The following is a 23,374-nucleotide window of genomic DNA, read 5'->3' as shown; positions in this document are numbered from 1 at the left end:
CAGAATGGGAACTGGGTCTTTCTCCTCCAGGGCCTTGAACCAATTTGGGCACTGGCTGGTTCAGGCGATTGGATGTGAATCGAAATAGGCCACTGACTCTTTTCTTTCCCACCTCAGATGAGGAATGGAACTTTGCTCAATTCAACTATGTGAATGAGCAAAACAGTCAGAAGGAGCTGCTATGGGACCAAATCATTGAGGTGAGTGAAGAGGATCAGAGGACCTTTGCTTGTTCATTTTTCTTTCTTTTCTTTTTTTTTAAGAGTGGAGGCCGTTTTTGTGTGTGCAGCTGCCCCTGTGGCATCAGCACACACACAAAAAACCAGCATACAGTTTCTGCAACTAGGAAAACGGGCCTCTGTGTTGGGGAAGGAGCAGGGCAGGGCAAGGTGGAGCAGACAGTAGATTTGATCATTGAAATATATGCTTATTAGCTGAACTGTGCCACTTTGTGCAGAATGCATGTCAGCCTGATGGCAGAATTTGACCTAACTCTTAGGCTTCCCCCACCTCCGGATGAGGCACATCAACCCAGGAAAATGAGCTTTGTCAAGGATTTCAAGGAGGGGGACAAATGGATGCCATGCTTTTTACTTGGGGCATTAGGTTAGCATATGGCAAATCGTAGCTTTCATGTAAAAACAAAACACCATGTTACTAGCCCTTAAGGCAGTGAAGTCATGCATAGGCAATGCCTGAGAAGGCCGTCCAGCAGACATGGGTTGGGGCACTCCATGTGATCTTCCCATCTTCCTAATCATGACTTTGACCTGAAAACTTCTCCCTAGTTTTGTTCCTTGGCCGTACTCTCAGACGTCTGCAGTTGTTGCGAAAACGGGGGATGGCTGCTGCGTCCCGCTGAACGAAGCCAAAGTTGACTTCCCAGTTCCTTATTCATCAGATTCATGCAGAAGCAGACTGCATCAGGAACTGCCCTTTCCACACCTCCGCTCCTCAAATTGCACGCGCCCGCTATGGGGACTCTGCCCTCTTTCAAGATGTCCCCGCTGGGTCTGACCCGAAGTGCGGCTTTTGTGCAAGCTCCTGCTGACCTCCTGGAGGAAGTTCCAGGGCCCATAGAATGGGGGGGGGGGGCAGCACACACACACCCCTTTCTCTCTCACACACATCCTTGCCTTCTTTACCCATCCTTGCCCTCTTTACTTCCAGCTGCGCCGTGAGATAGAGGAGGCTCAAAAGCAGGACAGCCAGAAGGAGGCGGAGCAGTTGTCGCAGCTACAGGAGGCCGAAGCGCAGGATGAGGCTGCTGTGCAAGAGGCGAACCAGGCGGAGCTGACACTGAAGGGCCTCTGCAAAATTTGGGAGCAGCTCAAAAACGGTAAGCAAAGCAGCAAGAGAAGAGGTTTCCCTCCCCCAGGAAAGGCACCATCACGGAAACCTCGACAGCTGAGAAGGGAGAGCCACAAACACGTTCCGAAGCGGTTTTCCTCCGCAACCTTGAGGTCTAGGGACTTGTTGTCTTAAAGTGAAAGCTGAGATTCTTAGGATGCCTCATTCCATGACAGAAGTTGAGGTTTCACAGCAAACTTGCAGATGTGGGGGGGGGGGGAATCCGACAGCACATCTTGAATGGCTGGCCAGCGCTCTTCAGATGGTGGGATGTCCCCTGAGCTACCGTCCTGGGGTGGGCGGGCCTTGACTTACGCTATGCCATGCCTCTTCCGCTGACTGTGAATGCTGGTGCCCAAACCCTGTCCATGCCATACTGTTGGGTTCACCGTAAGACAGGGGTGGGTAACTTTGACCCTCCAGATGTTTTTGCCTGCAAGTCTCTGTTGAGTTATGGCATAAAAGTTGATTAGTTATGGCTCAGACTTGGATTCTGGCACATAACCTTTTTGTATTAAGTCTCTGTCTGGGCATCCTAGAGACTAGCAGAGGATGCAGTGGTTCTCAGCCAAGAGACAGCAAAGACATAAATTAAGTCAAAGGATTCTTGTAGGTTAAAACAAACCCTTTGCTGGCAGATACATATAATTTAGTTATGGCAGTACAGATACAAATACTTACAAACGGTCAGTCAATACAGCACACATCAAGTGGATGGAATGAAGGAAGGAATGATAAGAACATGCAAAACACATTTACTTTTATAGACAACCTGTACAATGATGCAACTCTTTGCAACCTTTAATTGATGACAATCACTTAGACAATAATTCAATTATTACACTTAATGTCCAGTTGGAAAGTTGACCTTTAAGTTTCTGCTGAGTCCTCTGTTCTTCCAGATCCTCAGAAATTAGCAAAGCAATGGAAAAACAAAACCAAGATCCATTCCAGGATCCAACAGTCCCATCAGCCCAAGCCAGCAGAGTCAATCATGAGGGATCATGGGACTTGTAGGTTTAAATATTTGGAGGGCTGCAAGTTGCCCACTCGTGCCGAAAAGAAACGAAAAGTGATGGTTGCTCGGCAATAATAGCTACTGGAGCAGCCTGGACAATGGTGATGAAAGGGGTGGGGGAGCCCTCATAGGCTGGAAGTAGCCAGGGGACTATCTGTTGAGGAGCAGAGTGATTGGCCACTGACACAGCTGGTCACACAGACCAGCACAGATCCTGACTATATGGACAGGGAGCGGAGAGAGGCAGATGGATGGGCTTGCAGGGATAGGGCAACCTGTAACCCTCCAGGTACTGGTGGACTCCAGATCCCATCAGCCCTAGCCAACATGGCCAATGTTCCAGGGATGACTGGAACTGTAGTCCAACAATGCCCAGAGGGCCACAGCTTTCTCACCCCTAGTCTGAAGGTCACAGGGGCAGAGAGAGAGAAAATATGTTCTTTTTTCAAAATGGGAGAATTTGGCCCAGTGCAATGGAATTGATTAGCAAGAGGCTTGGGACAAAACAAAGGAAGTCTCCCCACCCCCTTCGCCCCAGCCTCCCCCACCCCGCTGCCATGAAACATGTAATTAAGGCTGGAGACAGACAGCATTTAAGAGCGCTGAGGGTTTCAAAGAGACTTTGCTTCCTTTGGTGTCTCCTTCTTTCAAACTGCTTTCATCTCTCTGGGAAAACAAACCAACAAAACGATCACCTGACTCCAGCCTGTCTTTTGGAATTGCTAGTCGCAAGATGGGCTGATGGATGACCAGCGGAAGATGGTGTTAAAAGGGGATTAGGCAAACCCACAGACCTTTTGCTGATCAGGGGCTCTTCCCCATCAGGGTGGATGGAGGTTGGACTCGAGATCTCTGGGTTCTCGGGGAGCGGAAATTAATGTTCAGAGTCTGGAGCTTTGTGGTCCAGGATTCATTCATTTTGCTTTCCCTCCTCCTCCTCCTCCTCCAAGCCATCGAGTCCCTCTTTTGGAAACTACAGTGCGACCACTCAGTGCTGGAAAAAGTGCTGGGAGGAACGACAACAGCCCGGGATGAGAACGTTGCCGTCTACCTGGGCTTGATTGAGCAAAAGACGAACGAACTATTGGTCATGTATTCCTACTCCATTGCTGAGGTACGCAGGGTTTCATATTTCCAGCCTGTCCGTTGTGGAGAAAGTATTTGTTTTTCCCCCCTCAAAGCCCTAGAGGACAGGAAGAGGCAGCCTCCTACTGACTTTTCCCAAGCTGCCCAGCCCAGTCTTGCTGTTGTAATTCACATGTGGAAAAAAGTTTTATTGGACCTGAAAACACATGTCGACTTCGCAGGGAAAGTGTGGATCTTTCCTGCAAAACATTGGTGTAGATTTTTCCATTCCAATCTAACTGTTCATGCGTGGCCTGAGTAAATGCCCCAATGTGTGTGTGTGTGTGTGTGTGGGGAATCCAATTCTTTGAAACTATACCCTGAGACCCACAATACTTTAAAGCATAGCGTTATTTTTGGCTTTTCTTGTGTCATTTCCAACCCCTGAACAGTTTACATGTGTTTTTTTTTCAAATGCAATTTCTGCAACCATGAGAGTTAGAAACTTTCCTTTTAATTGAGAGGCAAATTTCTCATAATAGCTGCACCCGTATTTGCCATTCTGTTTCGATCTAGTAGAATGGATTGATCTGGATTAATAGATGGGGCAGAGTAGTTAACCTCTACAGGATTAGGGCTGTTTTGTTTTAAATCTCAACAGGGAGGGTGAACAATTGATCTCTGGCCTCTAACTTTAAACTCTGTCCCTTCTCAGGAAAAAGACCAGCCCTACGACACTGTGGAGACAGCGCAGCTGCTCCTAGGGCAGACACCTGAGGTTCGGCCACTTCCGGTCAACCTCCGGCCGCCCACTACTGGGTAAGAGAGTGGCCTACGCCCACATGAACCGGTCCATATGTTAAGATCTCCTACTGAGCCTCTGTTCTGTGTGCCCTTCAATATTAAATAGATTTGGTATTAAAGTGGGGAGCCATGGAGGGCAGGACCTTTTCTGTGGTGGACCCTGGACATTAGGAAATGTAATGATACATTTATATTATTAATTATAATAATTAATTAAATATAATAAGTAATTAGGATACCTGAGAAAGCGCCTTCTCCCTTACCAACCTGCCCGGTCACTGAGGTCATCCGAGGGCCTGCTCCTGGTGGTTCCACCTAGATCCATCCTCCGATTGGAATCCACCAGGGGAAGAGCCTTCAGCGTGGTGGCGCCCCTCCTGTGGAATTCCCTGCCTCTGGAGGTCAGGCAGGCTCCGACCTTGTACTCCTTTCGGCGCCTCCTGAAAACATCTTTATTCCAAGAAGCCTTTCTTTAACATGCAGCCTTGGATTTCTGTGTTGTTGTTGTTTTGCTTCTTTTTAAATTTTGTTTTAACTGTTTTATTCTGTTTTTATTTTCATTTTACATTGTACACCGCTCCGAAATTTTTTCAATGAGGAGCGGTATATAAATATTCTAAATAAATAAATAAATAAATAAATAAAGAGCATAAGTTACAAGTGGGTAGATTTAGGAGAAATGTTTTGGTGCTACGAGCAATTGAACAAAAGAACCAGTTACCTGGCAGGTAAGTTCTTCCATGCTCGAAATCTTCAAGTAGAGTCTGAACAGTCATCTATTTGAGTTTTTTCTAGCTCTAGATTTTCCGCAGTGAGCACGGAGTTGAATTAGTTGGCCTACAACAAGGGTGTGGAACCTTAGGCCTAGGGCCCAAATCCAGCCCACCAAAGGACACCCCCTTCCCCTAGCCCATCTCCTTTTCCCCAACCTAGGGTGACCATATGGAAAGGAGGACAGGGCTCCTGTATCTTTAACAGTTGTAGAGAGAAAAAGGAATTTCAGCAGGTGTCATTTGTATGCATACAGCCCCTGGTGAAATTCCCTTTTCATCGCAGCAGTTATAGCTGCAGGAGCTATACTAGAGTGACTGGATACAAAAGAGGGCAGGGCTCCTGCAGCTTTAACTGTTGTGATGGAGAGGGCATTTCACCAGGTGCTACATGCATACAAATGACACCTGCTGAAATCCCCTTTTCTCTACAACTGTTAAAGATACAGGAGCCCTGTCCTCCTTTCCATATGGTCACTCTGCCCCCACCACGGATTGTTTGGAGGTTTCCTGACTTGTGTGCAGTGGTTTTCCCATTCTAAAAGGTTGCAAAGCCTCTTGTAAGGCTTAACTACTGGCAGTGAAAGTGTTAAGCTAGCATTGGCCCCACCCTATTTTGCTGTTGGCTCCGCCCATCACTGGAATGTGGCCTCTGAGATCTTCTCTGGAATGGAATTTGGCCCTCCAGCTGAAAGAGATCCCTCCCTCCTGGCCTACCAGGTTCCCTCCAACTCTATGATTCTATAAAACACCCTATCTAGATTTAGAGTGTCATCAGACGAGGGTTTTATTGCATGCTCATTACTGGCCGCTCACGGCTCCTTTTCATGATGCTGTCTGCCTCCCACGTGTCTCCTACTAATTTTACTGTAAAAAAAAAAAAAGACCCGGAAAATCTGGTTTTGGGGGGCTGTAATGAATCTTGCTTCCCTTTCCTGCTGTGTGAAGGAGAAGCAGTGTGATAAAAATGCCCACTGAATGGGCCATGTGGTCGTTGCTTTTCCCCTCTTTCTTCCCTATGTGAAGAAAGAGGAAGTTGTTCGTCCCTAATGAGGGACAGCAGCAAGCGGCAAAGCAACGGTAGGGAAACGCGATTTCCCCCCATCTGATGATGCTCGTATTCATCAGCTACCTACATGATTACATATCAGGTACCCATTATAAACATTCTTGTTTGCTCAGGTTTTGGGAGGCATTTGGACCAATTCCCTGGTTTCTTTGTCATTGTTCTTTGCGGACAGGCTGCTGTGTGTATAAACAATTTAAAAATTAATACAGCGAGAGAGAGAGAGAGAGAGAGTGTTATGGTGTAATATTTTTAATTGTTTTATGGAAGTAGGCTGTTTTCAATTATATTTTAAGACCTCCTTGTATGCCTGTTTGAGCTAGAAAGCCAGGATTAAAATGTTTAAAATTAATAAGGGGTGGGGTAAAGCAAAATGCAACCACAAGCAGCTTGGTTTTGCCCACACACAGTCATGGGGTGGAGATATCAAGTAGGTTTGGGATTCAAGGAAGTCGGGATCCTTAGGAGCAGAATGGGGCCTACTGGATTAAAGAAGGGTGACCATATTTGGGAAACCAAAAAAGAGGACACCTAGCGTGTGTGTGGGGGAAGCAGCTTTCTGAGTCCTGCAGAAAGTACATTATTCCCCCGCCACCTTAAAGAACCCGATTGGAGTGGAGGAGGGGAAAGGATTTCATTCCGCACCACCACCATCCACTCCAATTGGGGCCTTTTCTATAATGCCCACGAATGACCCACTTTCCCCTTTAAGACCTCAATTGTAGCTCGGTGTGGGGGAATGATGTGCCTCAAGAAAGCATGTCATTCCCTCCTGCCATGCTAATGGCAGCCTTAAAGGGGAAGGTGTGTCATTCCAGGACATTATTGAAAATTATAGAAAATCCCCCCTGACACCATGGAAAGAACAAAAACCAGGACAAATCTGGGGAAATCCTGACAGTTGGTCACCCTAATTAAAGACGTAGAAGACTGTTAAGGAAGGGAGTGGGACGTAATGGGTTAAACCCATCCCCCATCCCCGGAAGGTCTCTGTTAATTCTACAACAGGCAGAACATTCATCAGGTGCAGCTTCCCTACTATTCCATCTGCGTGCCAAGAAGTGTCGTCTTTGGCTCTCAGAAGCTGCTGTTCATTCAATGCAGGGGTTAAGGGATCCCCCTGCCCCGCTGCACTGCCAAATTTGCCAGAGAAATTTGATGGTGCAGCGGCCGGGGGCGGGGAATCTCTCCTTTTAAAAAGGAAAAGCTGCATTTTGCCGCTGAGCGTTTCTCTTTTAAAAGGAGCCCCTTTTAAAAAAACTCTGGCGTGGAGGCAGCGGGTACAAAAAGGGACAGGGGTGCCACACATGGGCCAGAGATTACCCCAACCCTGATTTAATGTTATTTATAGAACTCCATCAGTGTGCACAGCATTTTACAGAGGACAGGTTGGAAATAACCAAGGGAAGTAGAGGCAGGGGTAAACGGGGCAAAAAAAATAATGGGATTGTTCAAATTACACCTGCTTAGGCTGGGTTACAGACTGCTGCAGTGAGAGCTGAGCCAAAGGCTTTTCCAGGAAAGGTGGGTTTTGAGGAGGGGTTTGAATGAAGTATGGAAGGAAGCCTCCAGAGCAGCTTCAGTCCTTTCCCCTGAGAGCGTTTCAGGAACAGGAGACCTTCAGCTGGCAGAGGGTGGTGGAGGTGGAGGAGGCCAGGTTAACGGAAAGGGTGTATTGCAGGGACGTGGGATCTCCAGCCCGCGGGCCTAATCTTCCTGTGGCGGTTCTGAATCCGGCATGCAGAACCTCCTTCAGGTTCTTCCAGGGGGCCAAGCCCCACCCCTGGAGGAGTCCCTGCTGTTATCTCCGATCAGAAATACGAGCTCACGGGACGAACGTGGATGGCGGAAGACCCAGCCGACATCGGGAGGAGCAGCTGCTCTTCCCAGCGCCGCCTGAGTAGCGTTGTGTGGGGTTTGCTGGCTGGAGCCTGAGGATCTCTTCGAGCAGCAGCCAAGCCCTCAGTGCCAGCTGCTCCTCCCAATGCTCACCAAGCCAAAATGGGCAGTGGAGGGGCAAAGGATGATGTCAGTGGGTGTGGCCACCCCATTGATGTCATCTGGCCTGTAGAGGGCTTTGTGGGGGGTGGGGGGGTGGTATTCCTGCATCCCTGATATAAGTGCAGAGAAAGAAGGGGGAGTGGATGAGGCAAGTCATGGAGGGCTTTGAAGATAAAGCCAAGGAGCTTGGAATGGATCTGGGAGCAGAGAAGAAGCCGGACGGTGTAGGGGTTTAAGGAGGGCATCGCAGGAACAGGGTGACGAGGGAGATGAATCATTGTGGCAGCAGGCTCTTGGCAGCAGAATCGACATGAGGGGACCTATTAAGGGGTGCGATCCTATGCATGTTTAGACGTCCTACAACTCCCAGCATTCCACAGCCAGCATGCTGGGAGGTGTAGGATGTCTTTCTGTCTTAACATCCATAGGATTGTGCCCTAAAGGGCACAGAGGTGGTTATAGATGAATTGGAATCTAGGACTTTTGGGATTTTTGAGGAGAAATCCTACTTAGTTTTCTTTCTAAAACCCCCTTCATTTATATTCAAATCTTTGACTCAAAATGGGTCCACAAAACAGCCCACCTACTCAAAACAAAGCAATGTCCACAATTTCAGAGCAAAACAGGAAAAGTACAGAATCTCTGACTAGAGTGAGTTCAATTAGAGAAAGAGAAGGATTAGAAACTTGAACTCCTAGGAGGAACATGGAATTAGCATTCCTGCGTTCTCCAGCATTTCAAAGGGATCACTGGGTTTTAGAACAACAGGAAACAGAGTCATTCTGCTTTTGAAAGGACTGGTTCTTCATCGTGGTCTCTATGCATCACACATATGGGCTTTGCGCCTGCGCAGAGACCAGACCGGAATCTCCAATAGCTTAGGGAAACGCTTTTGGGCGGGAACCCCTCCCCCACGCTACCGCGCATGTCCACGGGGTTCCCGCCCTTCCCTCAGTTTTTTCGTCGTCCGCCATCGTGCACAGACGTAGAAACCGTGTTCTCTCCAACTTGTGTAGTACTTACCTTTTTTTGCTTCGCTATCTGACTCTTTTTTCTGCGCTGTTCTTCTTTTTCTTGTCTATCTGAAAAAAAAAAAATATATATATATATTATTGTTGTTTCATACTCTTTTTCCAGCGATCTTTGATCGCTTTCGGCGCCTGAGGCGCATGGCCGTAAGGGCCCCCTTCAGGAAGTGCGTTAAATGTGGCGCTAAATTGCCACCTAAGGACGGCCATTCCCTGTGTGTGTTGTGTTTGGGTGAAGCGCACAAGGTTCAACAGTGCCACCACTGTATGGCATTTACCAAACAAACACGGAAAAATAGATCAGATAGACTGCGGTCTATACTGTGGGAAAAAGCTCTGCGAGCAACTGAACCTTCGCCTCATAAGCGTAAGGAGCAACACTCCTCAAGGGCAATGGAAAAACCTCTTAGCCCAGAAGTCCAATCAGTCGTTATTGGTGAGGAGTTGATGGCGGATAACAGGGCCATACCCCTGACGCCAGGCCGATCCCTAGCGGTTTCCGCAGCCAAGAAGATTTCAAAAAAGGCTCGGACCCCTAAATCGGCGGAACAGCTAAAGAAAAAGAAGAAAAAGAGGAAGGACGCAGAAAAATGCTCCACCTCGAGGGTCGATACCCTATCTTCGATACCCACCGAGCCTGCCAGGTCGGCGCCGACCTCGGTATCGACGCAATTGCCGACGCAATTGCCGATACCAACACCTTTACCGACTGCGAGGAGTTCGATGTCGGAGGGTGAAATTCGGGACTCCGTATCGGTTGCGTCCATACCATCGGCTCAGGTACCGTGCACGACTGAGTTGGAAGAGCCGACTAGGCTTGTTCCACATCGGCGGCACCGATCTCCTGGCCCGGACTTCGATCGAGTGTCTCAATACTCTGAATATCAACGGGACTACCCTTATGATTGGGAGTATTATCGGCCTCAGGACTATTATCCTTCTGAGCGCAGACGTATTGAGCATTTTGCACAGCCTCCTCCGAATTCAAGAGTCTTGCAAATTCCTCCAGATCCTCGATCCTATACACCTCGCAGCCGTGATAGCAGGACTGAGCGTATTGAACACCGATCGATACCGACTGCAACTGTCGTTGCGCCCTCACCTCAACAAGCTCTGCAGCCAGTGCATCAAACGGTGCGGGCGGTTCAAGAGTCTCCTGATGAGGACTATAGGTCTGATTCAGACTCTATTGTGTCCGTAACCCCATCTATGCCTTCACCTGACGATATTGTAAATAGTAATGAACCGGTCTCCGCCTCAGAAGATGTGGGGAAATTCTCTGACCAGGTACTCCGAATGGCCAAGTCCCTAGGTCTCGACATCGATCAACCAACAGAGATCGATGATGACCCAATCTACGATGTGACTCGAACGGAATCTAGCTCGACCATCGCGATTCCCTTCCCTCCTACACTACGGAGGACTGCACAGATCTCCTGGAAAAACCCGTGTGCAGCACAGTCGACATCAAAAAGATTGGAGTCAATGTATAAAGTCAAGGAGGCCAATGCCGAGTTTCTATTCCAGCACCCGAAACCTAATTCGATAATTGTGGAATCTGCCCAGGGAAGATCTCAGAAAGTGCATTCAGCTCCTACCGATAGAGAAGGCAGAAAATTAGACTACCTCGGCAGAAAGGTGTATGCCTCGTCTTCTTTAGGAATAAGAACCTCTGCGTACGAGGCAACTATGGCCAGGTACCAAATATTCATTCTAGAAAAATTAAACTCTCTCTCTGACCATCTGCCCGAAGATAAGAGGGAGTTGGCGAGGATTTTCCATACCGAGGCAACTGCAATAGCCCATCTGCAGCTCAATTCTGCAAAACATCAGACGGATTCCCACTCCAAGTCGATGATGGGTTCTATAGCCCTTCGACGTCATGCTTGGCTGAGATCAGCCAACTTGACAAATGAGACGAAGACTAGAATAGAAAGTCTGCCGTTCGACGGAGAGGGGCTATTCAACAATAAGACCGACGAGTCCTTAGATTCGATATACAAGGCTCGCACGACTGCCAAGAAGATGGGTTTCTCACAACCCCAACCACAATTTAAGCAAAGGCGCTGGACTAGACAACCGTACCAGCAGATCCAACAGCGTCCTCAGTTTGACAAGCAACCTCCAAAACAACAACAACAGATGCAGAGAAAGAGACCTTATCAAGGTCGATACCAGCAAAGCAGACATCAGCCGGATTTCTCAAAGAGGCAGCGGCTTTGACTTCTCCGTACCAGGCCTACTACCCTTTACAGACCGTCTAGCACCCAAGTACCATCAATGGGAGTTCATAACATCCGACTCCTGGGTGCTCACTATCATCAAGACGGGTTACGCCATCGAATTCGATGCCCTTCCTTTCTCTTCGGGAGTGAAGATAACAGCACCATCCCCTCCTCTGCTGCTCGAGGTACAGACCTTACTATCGAAGGGAGCCATCTCTCCCGTACCTACAGAGGAGCTCAACCAGGGATTTTTCTCCCGTTACTTCACGGTCCCGAAGAGAGATGGAGGTCTTCGACCGATCATGGACTTAAGACAACTGAACAAATATATCACCCCAAGGAAGTTTCGTATGACAACAGTCACTTCTATTCTCCAACTGTTGCATACAGGGGTTTGGTTCGCGGTAGTAGACCTGAAGGATGCGTATTTCCACATCGCCATCAGGAAGTCGCATCGAACTTACCTACGTTTCTCCATCGGCGTCGAGCAGTTCCAATTCAACGTCCTCCCTTTCGGCCTCGCGACGGCACCGAGGGTCTTCACGAAGGTGATGGCTGTTGTGTGTGCCCACCTGCGAAAGAAGGAAATACATGTTTATCCATACATAGACGACTGGCTCCTGGTTGCGGAGGACAGTCACACGCTCCAGGAGAATATAACCACGACTCTAGAACTTTTAGAATCCCTTGGCCTGTGGGTCAATCAGGAAAAATCTATACTGACTCCTCAGCGAACGATAGACTTCATAGGAGTGACTCTGTCGTCTCGAGATGGAAGAGCTTACCTCCCGTTAGCAAGGGCAAAAACACTTCGAGACCTGATTCTCGATGTCGAAACCCAAGCAAGACCTTCGGCATGGACAATCCAACGATTGCTGGGGTTGATGGCGGCGACTACCGCTGTCATCAGATTCGCCCGATTGCGAATGAGGATTCTTCAAGGGTGGTTCTTGAAGACCTTCGATCTTCGACGCAACGCTCGCAGGACTTACCTTTCGATACCGAGTCAGGTTCGGGCGTCGTTGAAATGGTGGCTCTCGATGGGAAACCTCCTGGAAGGGATTCCTTTTCAGCAAGGAGCACCGTCGCTTACCATCACGACAGATGCTTCTCTCGATGGATGGGGAGCTCACTGCAATTCGCTCACCGTCCAAGGTCGATGGTCCCCTCGGCAGAAAGGGGATCATATCAATCATCTGGAACTCTTGGCTGTGGAAAATGCTTTGAAAGCGTTTGCCCAGATCATCGAGGGCAAGGACGTTCTGATTGCAACAGACAACACCACTGTTGTCTGTTACATAAACAGGCAAGGGGGAACGAGGTCATACCCCTTAACCCGCTCTGCACTCAGGATTTGGAATTGGTGCATAAAGAGACAAACTTACCTGACTGCGATCCATGTAGCGGGGAAGGAGAACATCGTAGCGGACTCCCTAAGCAGGTCCTTCCACGTCGATCACGAATGGGAGCTCGATATCGAAGTAAGAAGCAACCTCTTTCGATATTGGGGCGATCCGTCTGTCGATGTCTTTGCCACTGCAGAAAACGCAGTTTGTACCAACTTCTGCAGCAGAGCAGGAAGCGGAAGGAACTCGCTAGGAGACGCCTTCGCAAGAACCTGGACAGGGGGACTACTATACATTTTCCCACCGTTCCCACTACTGACAAAAGTCGTGGCCAAGATAAGAACAGACGGCACAAACTGTATTCTGATCGCGCCGTGGTGGCCTCGACAACCATGGTTCCCTCATGCTCTTCGACTGTCGAAAGGGGATTACATCGAGCTACCATCGATACCGAACCTTCTGTCTCGACACCAAGGCAGAGTTCGACACCCAGACCTTTCGACTCTCAAGATGACGGCATGGAGAATACTGCCATAACCTCCGGCATCGAACAGTTGACGGTACAGAGTGTTTTGACTGCATCGAGAAAACCTTCGACAAGGAAATCATATGCGGCTAAGTGGCAGAGGTTTTCTAAATTTGCGGTGCAAATGAATCACATCGCTGAGGCTTGTCCCATGTCTGTGATTCTAGAATACCTACTCTCACTGTTCCAAGGAGGCTTAGGACTTTCGTCCATCAGAGTCCATTTGGCTGCCATCACGTTTTTTCATGAAGGTGTAGAAGGGTTCTCGCCTTTCACCCATCCTACATCCAAGGAATTTTTAAAGGGTTTGAAAAACACCATACCGACTACTAGAAACATTGTACCATCATGGAGCTTGTCGGTGGTGCTCCATGCATTGATAAAGAAACCTTTTGAGCCCATGGCTACAACGGACTTAAGACTCTTGACTCTCAAGACTGTGTTTCTGGTAGCCATAACTTCAGCAAGGCGTGCAAGTGAGCTTAGAGCTCTAAGAATTGATGCGCCATATACAATTTTCCATAACAACAAGGTCGTGTTGCGAACAGACCCATCCTTTTTACCCAAGGTCGTGACACCCTTTCACTTGGCTCAGGACATTATTTTGCCAGCCTTCTTTCCAAACCCTACAACGTCTGCAGACACTGCTCTCCACATGCTGGACGTCAGAAGAGCTCTTTCTTTCTATAGAGCTAGAACTGAAGGATTTAGAAAATCCAAACAACTATTCGTATGTTATGGGGAGCCTTATAAGGGACTCCCGGTGTCATGCCAGCGATTGTCACGCTGGATAGTAGAGACAATTGAACTTGCCTACTCTATCTCTAAACTAGAGGTACATCGACCTGTGACAGCTCATTCAACCAGAGCGATGTCGACGTCGGTGGCCTTCAGCAGGGGTGTTCCACTTCAGGACGTTTGTAAGGCTGCGACTTGGTCCACCCCTTCTACATTTGTCAAGCATTATAGCTTGGACACTCGATCCAGACATGACTGTTCATTTGGAAGGGCGGTGCTCTCGGAAGTGTTGAAATAGTACACCAACCCACCTCCAAAGGTATGTGAGCTTGTTACTCGCCCATATGTGTGATGCATAGAGACCACGATGAAGAAATGCAGGTTGCTTACCTGTAACTGTAGTTCTTCGAGTGGTCATCTATGCATTCACACAACCCACCCACCATCCCCTCTTGGTGGTGTGATATTTAATAATGACATGATTGGCTATACATTATATTTTATCTTATTTATTGAATTACACTCATGTTTATGGGGGCACGATGTCGGACTCCTGTAAACTGAGGGAAGGGCGGGAACCCCGTGGACATGCGCGGTAGCGTGGGGGAGGGGTTCCCGCCCAAAAGCGTTTCCCTAAGCTATTGGAGATTCCGGTCTGGTCTCTGCGCAGGCGCAAAGCCCATATGTGTGAATGCATAGATGACCACTCGAAGAACTACAGTTACAGGTAAGCAACCTGCATTTTATAGTGATTAATGCAAGGGAGTCTCTCTTTCCCTCCTCACCTTATCAGATTTTTTGCCCTCCACAGACCTGGCCACGAGCCAATAACAGAAGAAGACCAGAGACCCTTAACTCATGAAGAGCTCAAAGAAAAAATAATGAATGATGTGAGTTCAAGAGATTGGGCAGACTCCCGGGCTCTTGGGTGGGTAGGTGGTGTTGAAGTAGAGCTTATATGTTGGGTTAACAAGGGAGATGAAGAGCTCCATCACACCAGCAATTTATTGCACAATCGCCATTCCTGGTATGTGGTTTTGCAGCATGGTACTCACATGGCATCGTCCCTGTCCTGCACTCATCTCACCCCTTCTCCCCCTTGCATTTTATTTGGTGCGGGGAAAGTCTGGATTATTTTCCCCTCGTTTTTTCCTTTGTTGGGGGGCATGTGCTAATGGAGCCTTGCTGACGGAAGGGGAGGGTGGGGTGGTTCTCCTCCTCCAGCACGGTCATCGAAGGGACTTGTTAGTCGGTTGAATGGACTTTTTACTGCTCCAACCCCCCCTCATTGCCCGCAGAAATGGAGCCCAGAAATCATAAAAGTAATCACTAGATAACAAAGCCAGAGCTTTGGGAAGTGTGGGAAGAGCCCACGCTCATCAGAGTACCAGAACCAATGAACTGGAGGAGGAAGGAGAAGGGGCGGGGTGGAGTGGAGTGGAAGAGCAAACTAGCGAAAACCCACATGAAAGGGACCGTGTGTGATGGAGCCCTTGACGCGCTTATGAAATGGAGGTAAAAAAAAAAGCAGAGACAAATCAGAGGAAAAAATAGGTGTGATGGAGCCCAAAAGCTTGTGCTCCTGGATGCTTTGAAAAATGCGGGGAAGGTCTTTTGGAGTATGCGCTTCATTGGTATACTCTGCATACACACACGTGCATGACAAGAAGGATCTTGTTCAGTAAAGTCATGCAGCGTTCCCAAAATTCTCTTCTTTGCTTTCCACAGAGGAAGGAATTCCCTCCTCCTCCCCCTTGAAATGGGTGGATCAGGGCCCCTCCTCTGCAAACGTTTTCAGGAACGAGCAGTGTGAGAGTAGGAGTGTGTATTCCTCAAAGCAGTGTGCATATTTTCTCTCCAGCTCCCTGTTTTGACTCCTTCTCTCGGCACATATATCAGTTTATCTGTCTCTGCTAAAGGTCATTGCGGAATGCAAGTGCTTGAGCCATAAATTAGATCCATAGACAAGAAATCCATCCTCCCTGTCGCCCCACCTCTGCAGCAGCTAAGAGGGAGAACAAGGCGAGTGTGAAGGATGGTGGCTCCTTCTCACACATGTCATTACACGTGTGCTCAAAGAGGGCAAATGACCAGACCACAGCGGGGAGCAGCATGGCCAGGAGGCACCTCTGGGCCTCAGCAAGCACCCATCAATGCCAGCCCTTGATGTCAGCCCTGCATACAGTAACTGATTCAAGTATTTTGATCTCAGGGATACACACGCACACATAATTTTACATATAAACCTGCACACGCATGACCAAATAGTGTTCTGACACTTATTATTTACTTACTTACTTATTTGTTTATGTAGCACCATCAATACACATGGCACCGTACGGAGTAAATCTATAAAACAAGAAGGCCCTGCCACAAAGGCTTACATTTCGATAAAATCACAAAATGTAGCCAAAAGGAAGGGGAGGGAATGCACCAAACGGGCACAGGAATTGCTGCAGAAATAAATCGATGACTGGTTTTGTTGCACGGAAGTGACACGATGGCTTTCTCTTCTCCCACATCCAGGTCCTAAGCAAGGCGGCAGCTCTTTCCCTAAAGAAAAACACCCCGACTGATGTGGTGGCTGGGCGTTCCGGGTCAAACGCGAACAAGAAACAAGTTCCGGCCTCTTGACTTGAGCAGGAATATATTCGCAGTCTGGCAAAAGGCAGAAGCCAGGATGTCACTGGCAGGGTTGCCGTACGGTATGGTCCCTGCATCGCTGCTCTTGACACTGGTGCCCTCTGCAGCTTTGCTCACGTTGGGGGTGACTGGCATGCCTGGACTTACCCTCCGCCCTGCAGGAACGTTGCTGCCCTGTCATTCCTAGAAGATCTCTCTCCTCCTGGGGAATTGTCCCTCTTTTTGGCTGCTCACTCAATCAAGACAGACGTACTGTGTCAATGACGCATAACACAGAAGCCCAAATCTTAACAAAGCTCTTCGCTCCTTTCCTGCCTATTTGCATAAATTCCTTGATTTGACTCCAGATCCTCTTGCAGAGAGAGAATGCCTCTTTAAAAGAAACTTTGCCTATAGTCATGGTATGTCTGGCTGCAACTTCTTGTATAAAGGAAACTGTCCCATGGTTCTCCGGTTTAGTGAACTGGTACTTCTGGAAGCTTTCTGGGCAAAAACGCCCAGCTCTAAATGCCTTAAAAAAGCCTGCCGTTGTACTTGAAACAGATGCCTGAATTACCCTCTGACCCACTAGCAGCCATCTTGTGCCAGAAAACCGGCATGTTCGCTCCCCTGTGCTATGATATTTGCTGGTGTCTTCAGAATAGGAAACTCACATTAGCTCTCAGACAGAGCAGATGAGGCCCGAAAGGGGGCACACAGCATATTTTCTGATGTGCGAGTGTGTGAGGGAATTGGGCGTGTTTTAAAACACTTGGCCACTCTTTTTAACTGACTTTTTTTTTATATAAAACCAAACGACCGGCATGTTCCTCAAGAAAGAGTGTGGTTTTGACCACGTGGGCATCTAATATGAGGCTTCGTCGGTTCTGCTCGGAGCTCCTGTTAACAGTTCCAGCTGTAGGCCTCGTGACTGGTGTACGCGAGAGTTTTGAAGACGACGCGTGAAAATGTACATGGAATCTGTACTCTCCGTGGTGCATGCATGGGGGGCACTTTTCCCACTGTGGTTTTTATCCTGTTCTCTTTTAGCTCTGATTTTAGCATGATTCCCCTCCCAAATCCTCAATTATTTCATCAGAGATGATACCCCTTTCATCGCCTCCTTGCCCAGAACCTCCTCTGTAGTGTCCCTATTTCATCCTTCCCTGACCTGGTGTCCTCCAGATGGCTGGGAATGATGGATGTTGTAGTCCAACACATCTGGAGGACACTAGGTTGGGGAAGGTTGCACTGTTTTATTCTTCCTACGATGTCCCAGGGAAGAATCTTGGGGAATACGTTCTTCTCCTGAAGAACAATCATCATGGTTTTTTTTAAAAAAGATCTCGATAGTTTCACTGAAGGAAAATGGATGCGTCTCCCAATTCCACCATTCCCGTGGGCATGGAAACGTGTGCGTGGGAGGGGTACAGATGGGGCGGCCTGGTGCCAGTTGAGGCGACACATGCACAGTCCCCGCGACAGGTGAAAAAGGCTATTGCGTTGTTTTTTTATTATCAGTGTAAATTGGAAACTTGATTATTAAAAATGTTTAATTGCCAAATATCATGGCTGGCTTGGAGTTTTGTGGGGGAAAGGGAAGAGCCCCCCAAATGTTGGACATTTCTGAGGATTGGGCAGAAGATTATCGATCCTCCACATTTGTAGAAGTGTGTGTCTCTGATGCGAGAATGGGGACGTTCCTTTCTGCCAAAAGGTTCTGCAGGTCAGAGGGAAAGAGCAGCAAGATTATTTGGTCCTCGTACGCATGTCCATTACTTGTAGGAACACAGGAAGATTCTGGCTGGACATCAGGAAAAACTTCCTGACTGTTAGAGCAGTACGACAATGGAACCAATGACCTTGGGAGGTCATGGGCTCTCCCACACTAGAGGCATTCAAGAGGCAGCTGGACAGCCATCTGTCAGGGATGCTTTAAGGAGGATTCCTGCATTGAGTAGGGGGTTGGACTCAATGGCCTTATAGGTCCCTTCCAACTCTACTATTCTATAATTCTATGACAGTATTGTTGACATTGGCTGGCAGCAGCTCCCCAGGGTTTCAGGCAGGAGCCTCTCCCAGCCCTACTTGGGGATGCCAGGGAGGGATTGAGCCTGAGACCCTCTGCATGCAAAGCATGTGCTCTATCACTGAGCTATGGCCCTTCCTGGTAGTATTGTGTTATGGGTTATTGAACAAAGGAGACAACTTGTTTCCATACTAGCCCTTTTATCTGGAATTTTATTCTTTGTTCACTCCTATCTTTGTTTCTATAAAATAAAAGAATAATGCAAAGAAACCACCATTTAAGGCACGCCTCCCACACAACTGGGAAACGAGCTGCTCTATAAGGGGCAATTCAGGGGCAATTCACCACTAATCTCTCTGCTGTGTTAAAACAGGAAGCAGTAGAATAGCAGCGCTTACAAAAGGAAGACACTTTTATTTAACATTGCAGGCCACCTGTGATGAACGGGACTTACTTATGGGTAGATGTTATGGAAGGCACATGGCCATGGCAGAGAGCTTTATTGGATAATGCATCACTATATTAAGAGTTGCACAGAACATCCGTTTTAATTCTACTGCCAACTTCATTGCAGAAAAGCAGCCCGTCATCAGTGTGAAAGAGCTTTAGTGTGGAAGCTGCCATATAGTTGTGGGGACATGCCTTGACACATTGTGGAGAAAGATTCAACCATGGAAGTACTGCCCAAGCTACTGGCAGAGCCATTTGTTAGCCACAAGGTGTCAGCAGTGTCCTAAAAAGAGAATAAGTGTACAATTAGAGGAAACCGCAGAGTTGGGTGGAAAGTAGGGTGCTGTAGACTGGAACTGGGGAGGTAGGAGGACTTTGATTAGTGGGAAAACAGCAGTGTGCAATGGCTTAGAAAGCAACCAATGGCCAGTAGTTAAGATTCGTGAATTTTCAGTGACAAAATCACCTGACATTAATCTGGAGCAAGTATTACCTCTGTATATTCTGCGCTATTGCAGATTAGAATTCTTGAAACATGCTCATAAGCAAGTCTGGGGAAGGGTGGAAAAAACAACCCTGTTCTGCCGTGAGATGAATAAGGCTGCTATGGGGTAATTAATCTGTGTTTTACATAAACTTAGAGTGGGTGTTGCACCCTCCAGTATTCGAGGCAGTCAGCCTGTGTGCACCAGTTGCTGGGGAACATGGGTGGGAGGGTGCTGTTGCACCATGTCCTGCTTTGTTGGTTCCCTGGCTGAGGCCGCTGTGAACAGAGTGCTGGACTAGATGGACCCATGACACTTCTTACATTCTTATGTTCCCATCTTGGTGCCCTCTAGATCTTTTGGACTACAGTTCCCATTAGCCCCAGCCAGCCTAGCCAATGGTCAGGGGAGTTGCCTCCAAAACATCTGGAGGGCATCGGGTTGGAAAGGGCTGCTGTACTGCATCTGTAATATTTAGAGAAGAGACAGCTTTTCGGATCCTTGGGTTGCTCATAATGGAGCCAAGCATCCCCCCCCCCAGAGATGCCCACCCCCTGAGAGGCCTCCTGAGCCTTTAAGAATGTAAGGAATGGGGAATTGTGTCCAGACACTTCCAATACTTCGATGGAAGAGGAGGCGTAGTGACAGCATTAAGGTGCACCAGAATAATATACTTCACCTTTGTATAGCGTTTTCAGGTATAAAAAGTGCTTCACATGCAGTAGCTACTAGTTGCAACCCTTACACCAAACGTGTGCAACTTGAGACCCTAGATGTTTCGGCCTACAACTTCCATAAACCGTAGCCAGCATTGCGGATGGCAATGGATTATGGGAGTTGTAGGTCAAAACCTCTTTGGTGCCCATCGGTGCCTTACACGAACCCTTTAAGTTAACAATTTCTTGTGGGGTAGCTATGTTAGTCTGTCCTAGCAGAAGCAACAAATCTTGTGACATCCTAAAGACCAGCACCTTTACTATAACATGTAGTGTGTCTGTCACACACGTCTGGAAGGCCCAAAATTGGGGAAGGCTTGCTGTCTTATGCTATAATAAATGTGCCAGTCTTTAGGGTGCCACAAAACTCTTGCTGGTTTTTGCTTGTAAATATTTATTTATTTGTTACATTTATATACCACCCCATAACCGAAGCTCTCTGGGCGGTTTACAAATATTCTCCGGTGTGAGAGGCAGTGTGGTGTAGTGACTAGAGTATTGGACTGGGAGCCGGGAGATCTGGGTTCTAGTCCCCACTCGGCCATGGAAGCTCATTGGGTGATTTTGGGCCAGTCACAGACTCGCAGCCCAGCCTACCTCACAGGGTTGTTGTGAGGATAAAAATAGAGAGGAGGATTATGTAGGCTGCCTTGAGTTCCTTGGAGGAGGAAAAAGGCGGGTATAAATGCAATAAATAATAAATAATATTGCAGTTTGTACAGGTAGGGTCAGGAAGGGAGGAGACCAAGGCCAAAAGAGAGGGGTCTACTTGCCAAAGGCCACCTAGTTGAGTTCATGCCAGTTTGCTGAACCTGGACTTCCTCGATTCGTGGTAGCTCAATCTCTAAACCACTATGTTAGACCAGTCTTTAAAAAGGACTTCTGTTTGGTTCCTTGTTCTCGTATTTATAAGAAGAGGCCATCTAGTTTTAGTTCACACACACACACACACACACACACACACACACACACACACACACACATATATATATATATATATATGAATGAGAGGGGCGAGGCTGAGCATGAAAGCACCCTCTGTTCTTCAGAGAGGGACAGTGGGAATAATGCAGGAAGTGGAGGAGGAGACAGGTTTGCTGTAAAGGAATCAAAACAGTGGGGTGGGTGGGAGGCTAGCCAGGGTTTCAGTCTGGGCAAGGCCGTCTGTGTACTCTGGAAGCAAAGAGTACACAGACACAAAGGGCAGGCCGTTTTTCTTTAGGAAAAAAGACCAAAGCTGGAAAAGGTGCCGAAAATGCCAGCCAAAATGATCGAAGGGTGGCAGAGGTTGGAGAACATTCCCTGAGAGGGAAAGGCAGAACATTTATGTGGATTTTCTAATTTAGAGGGAAAAGGTTACCAAAGTAGGAGTTGGTTATAAATGTTAATAAAATAATGAGTCATGTGTGGAGAGACTGAAGGGCTGGGTAGGGAGGGATCATTTCTCACTCTCTCTCGTAATATAGTGTGTATTTATTTTTAAAAAATTATATCCTGCCTCTTCCTCAGAAAGGGAACTCAAGGCAGTGAACAAAGTCAGCAATATTTAAAACCTCTTAAAACCACAAATAAACAACAACAAAAATAAGTTTCTAAAAACAGGAAGAGTTTAAAAACACGCACACACACACCCAAAAAAATCAGTCAAGGGCTGGTAAATGTGTAAACTAAATGCCTTCTTAAAGAGCCATGTTTTTACAATGCAGCCTAAAAGAGTCCAGTGTCAGGGCCAAATGACACTTTGTTGGCAGAAAATTCCGGAAGATGGGTGCAACTCTAGAACAGTGGTTTAAAAACTGGGGCCTGCCAGGCCATTTTTGGTGGCCCACAAGATCCCCGATTTTTCTGCCCCTCTGGCATTGTGGCTTTCCTTGCTAGCCCCAGCATGGGAAGCCCTGCCTTATTTTTGATCTCTGATGAGAGATTGGAAATTAGGAAGGAAACTCTTTCCCTTATCCCTTTCCCTCACAGAGTTCAGAGATAAGGGAAGGGGTTCCCATGGCAGCACTAGCCAGAGAAATCTCAGGCTTTTATGCCGACCGATGCGTCCCTTGGGGCCGAAAAGTTTGTGCACCCCCACTCTAGAAGGCTTTGTGGCTATTCGCTTCATAAGGCTGGGGATGGGGTCTGAAGTCGTGCCCCAGATGACTACTGGCGCATGTAGGGAGGCACATATGGAAAGCAGAGCCTTTCCCTGGACCAGAAAGGTTTTGGAGTCTGCTGATGCCCAGTGCCAGGCAGTGCTAGCATCCCTCATTAAGAGGGGAAGTGGCACAAAAAATAGAGAAAGCTTGGGCTGTTAACCTGAGTTGCCCAATCAGAGATTATTCCTTCCCATCACAAGGGAGGGGACTTTTTGGACAATGGGAGGAGGTGGGTCTCACAGAGGGGGAAGGCTAGCTGACTGAGCGGCAAATAAATGGAGTAGGTGGGCTCTGCTGGCCAGCTGGCAAGTCAGTGGCCCATTAGAGCCACTTCTAGGCCAGTTGAGCAGTCCAAGCCCAGTTGAAGGGAGTGAGTTGAGTGACTGATGCACACTGGCTGCTTCATTTCCACTCCATTCTTCTTCATGTGTAGAAAGGGGGAGGAGAGAAGACTCAGAATCATAGAATAGCAGAGTTGGAAGGGGCCTACAAGGCCATCGAGTCCAACCCCCTGCTCAATGCAGGAATCCACCCTAAAGCATCCCTGACAGATGGTTGTCCAGCTGCCTCTTGAATGCCTCTAGTGTGGGAGAGCCCACAACCTCCCTAGGTAGCTGATTCCACCGTCGCACTGCTCTAACAGTCAGGAAGTTTTTCCTGATGTCCAGCCAGAATCTGGCTTCCTGTAACTTGAGCCCATTATTCCGTGTCCTGCACTCTGGGAGGATCGAGAAGAGATCCTGGCCCTCCTCTGTGTGACAACCTTTTAAGTACTTGAAGAGTGCTATCATGTCTCCCCTCAATCTTCTCTTCTCCAGGCTAAACATGCCCAGTTCTTTCAGTCTCTCTTCATAGGGCTTTGTTTCTAGACCTCTGATCATCCTGGTTGCCCTCTTCTGAACACGCTCCTGAACAGAGACGGTGACGATTTATTCATATTTATACTGGTATGTTTAAAAATCCTTCCTTTCTCTGTTTTGGATGTCTGGAG

The 23,374-nt window shown here is 47.9% G+C and overlaps 1 protein-coding gene across 2 annotated transcripts in view; it reads left to right on the top strand.

Moving 5' to 3' along the window:
* The window catches only part of ODAD1 (outer dynein arm docking complex subunit 1), a 33,434-nt gene extending 15,328 nt beyond the window's left edge, over window positions 1-18,106 (top strand). For both annotated transcript variants that reach the window (XM_063137439.1, XM_063137438.1), the window contains exons 10-15: window positions 118-200; window positions 1,171-1,339; window positions 3,319-3,482; window positions 4,149-4,252; window positions 14,749-14,827; window positions 16,464-18,106. In XM_063137439.1, coding sequence (XP_062993509.1) covers window positions 118-200; window positions 1,171-1,339; window positions 3,319-3,482; window positions 4,149-4,252; window positions 14,749-14,827; window positions 16,464-16,571 — 707 coding nt within the window. In that variant the 3' untranslated portion in view covers window positions 16,572-18,106. The remainder of the gene's footprint in view (window positions 1-117; window positions 201-1,170; window positions 1,340-3,318; window positions 3,483-4,148; window positions 4,253-14,748; window positions 14,828-16,463) is intronic.
* Window positions 18,107-23,374: the final 5,268 nt, after the last annotated feature.

Source organism: Elgaria multicarinata, chromosome 11 (genome assembly GCF_023053635.1).
Source record: "Elgaria multicarinata webbii isolate HBS135686 ecotype San Diego chromosome 11, rElgMul1.1.pri, whole genome shotgun sequence".
NCBI lineage: Eukaryota > Metazoa > Chordata > Lepidosauria > Squamata > Anguidae > Elgaria > Elgaria multicarinata.
Note: the sequence above shows the minus strand (reverse complement) of the source record. Positions and strands in the feature narration are given on the sequence as shown.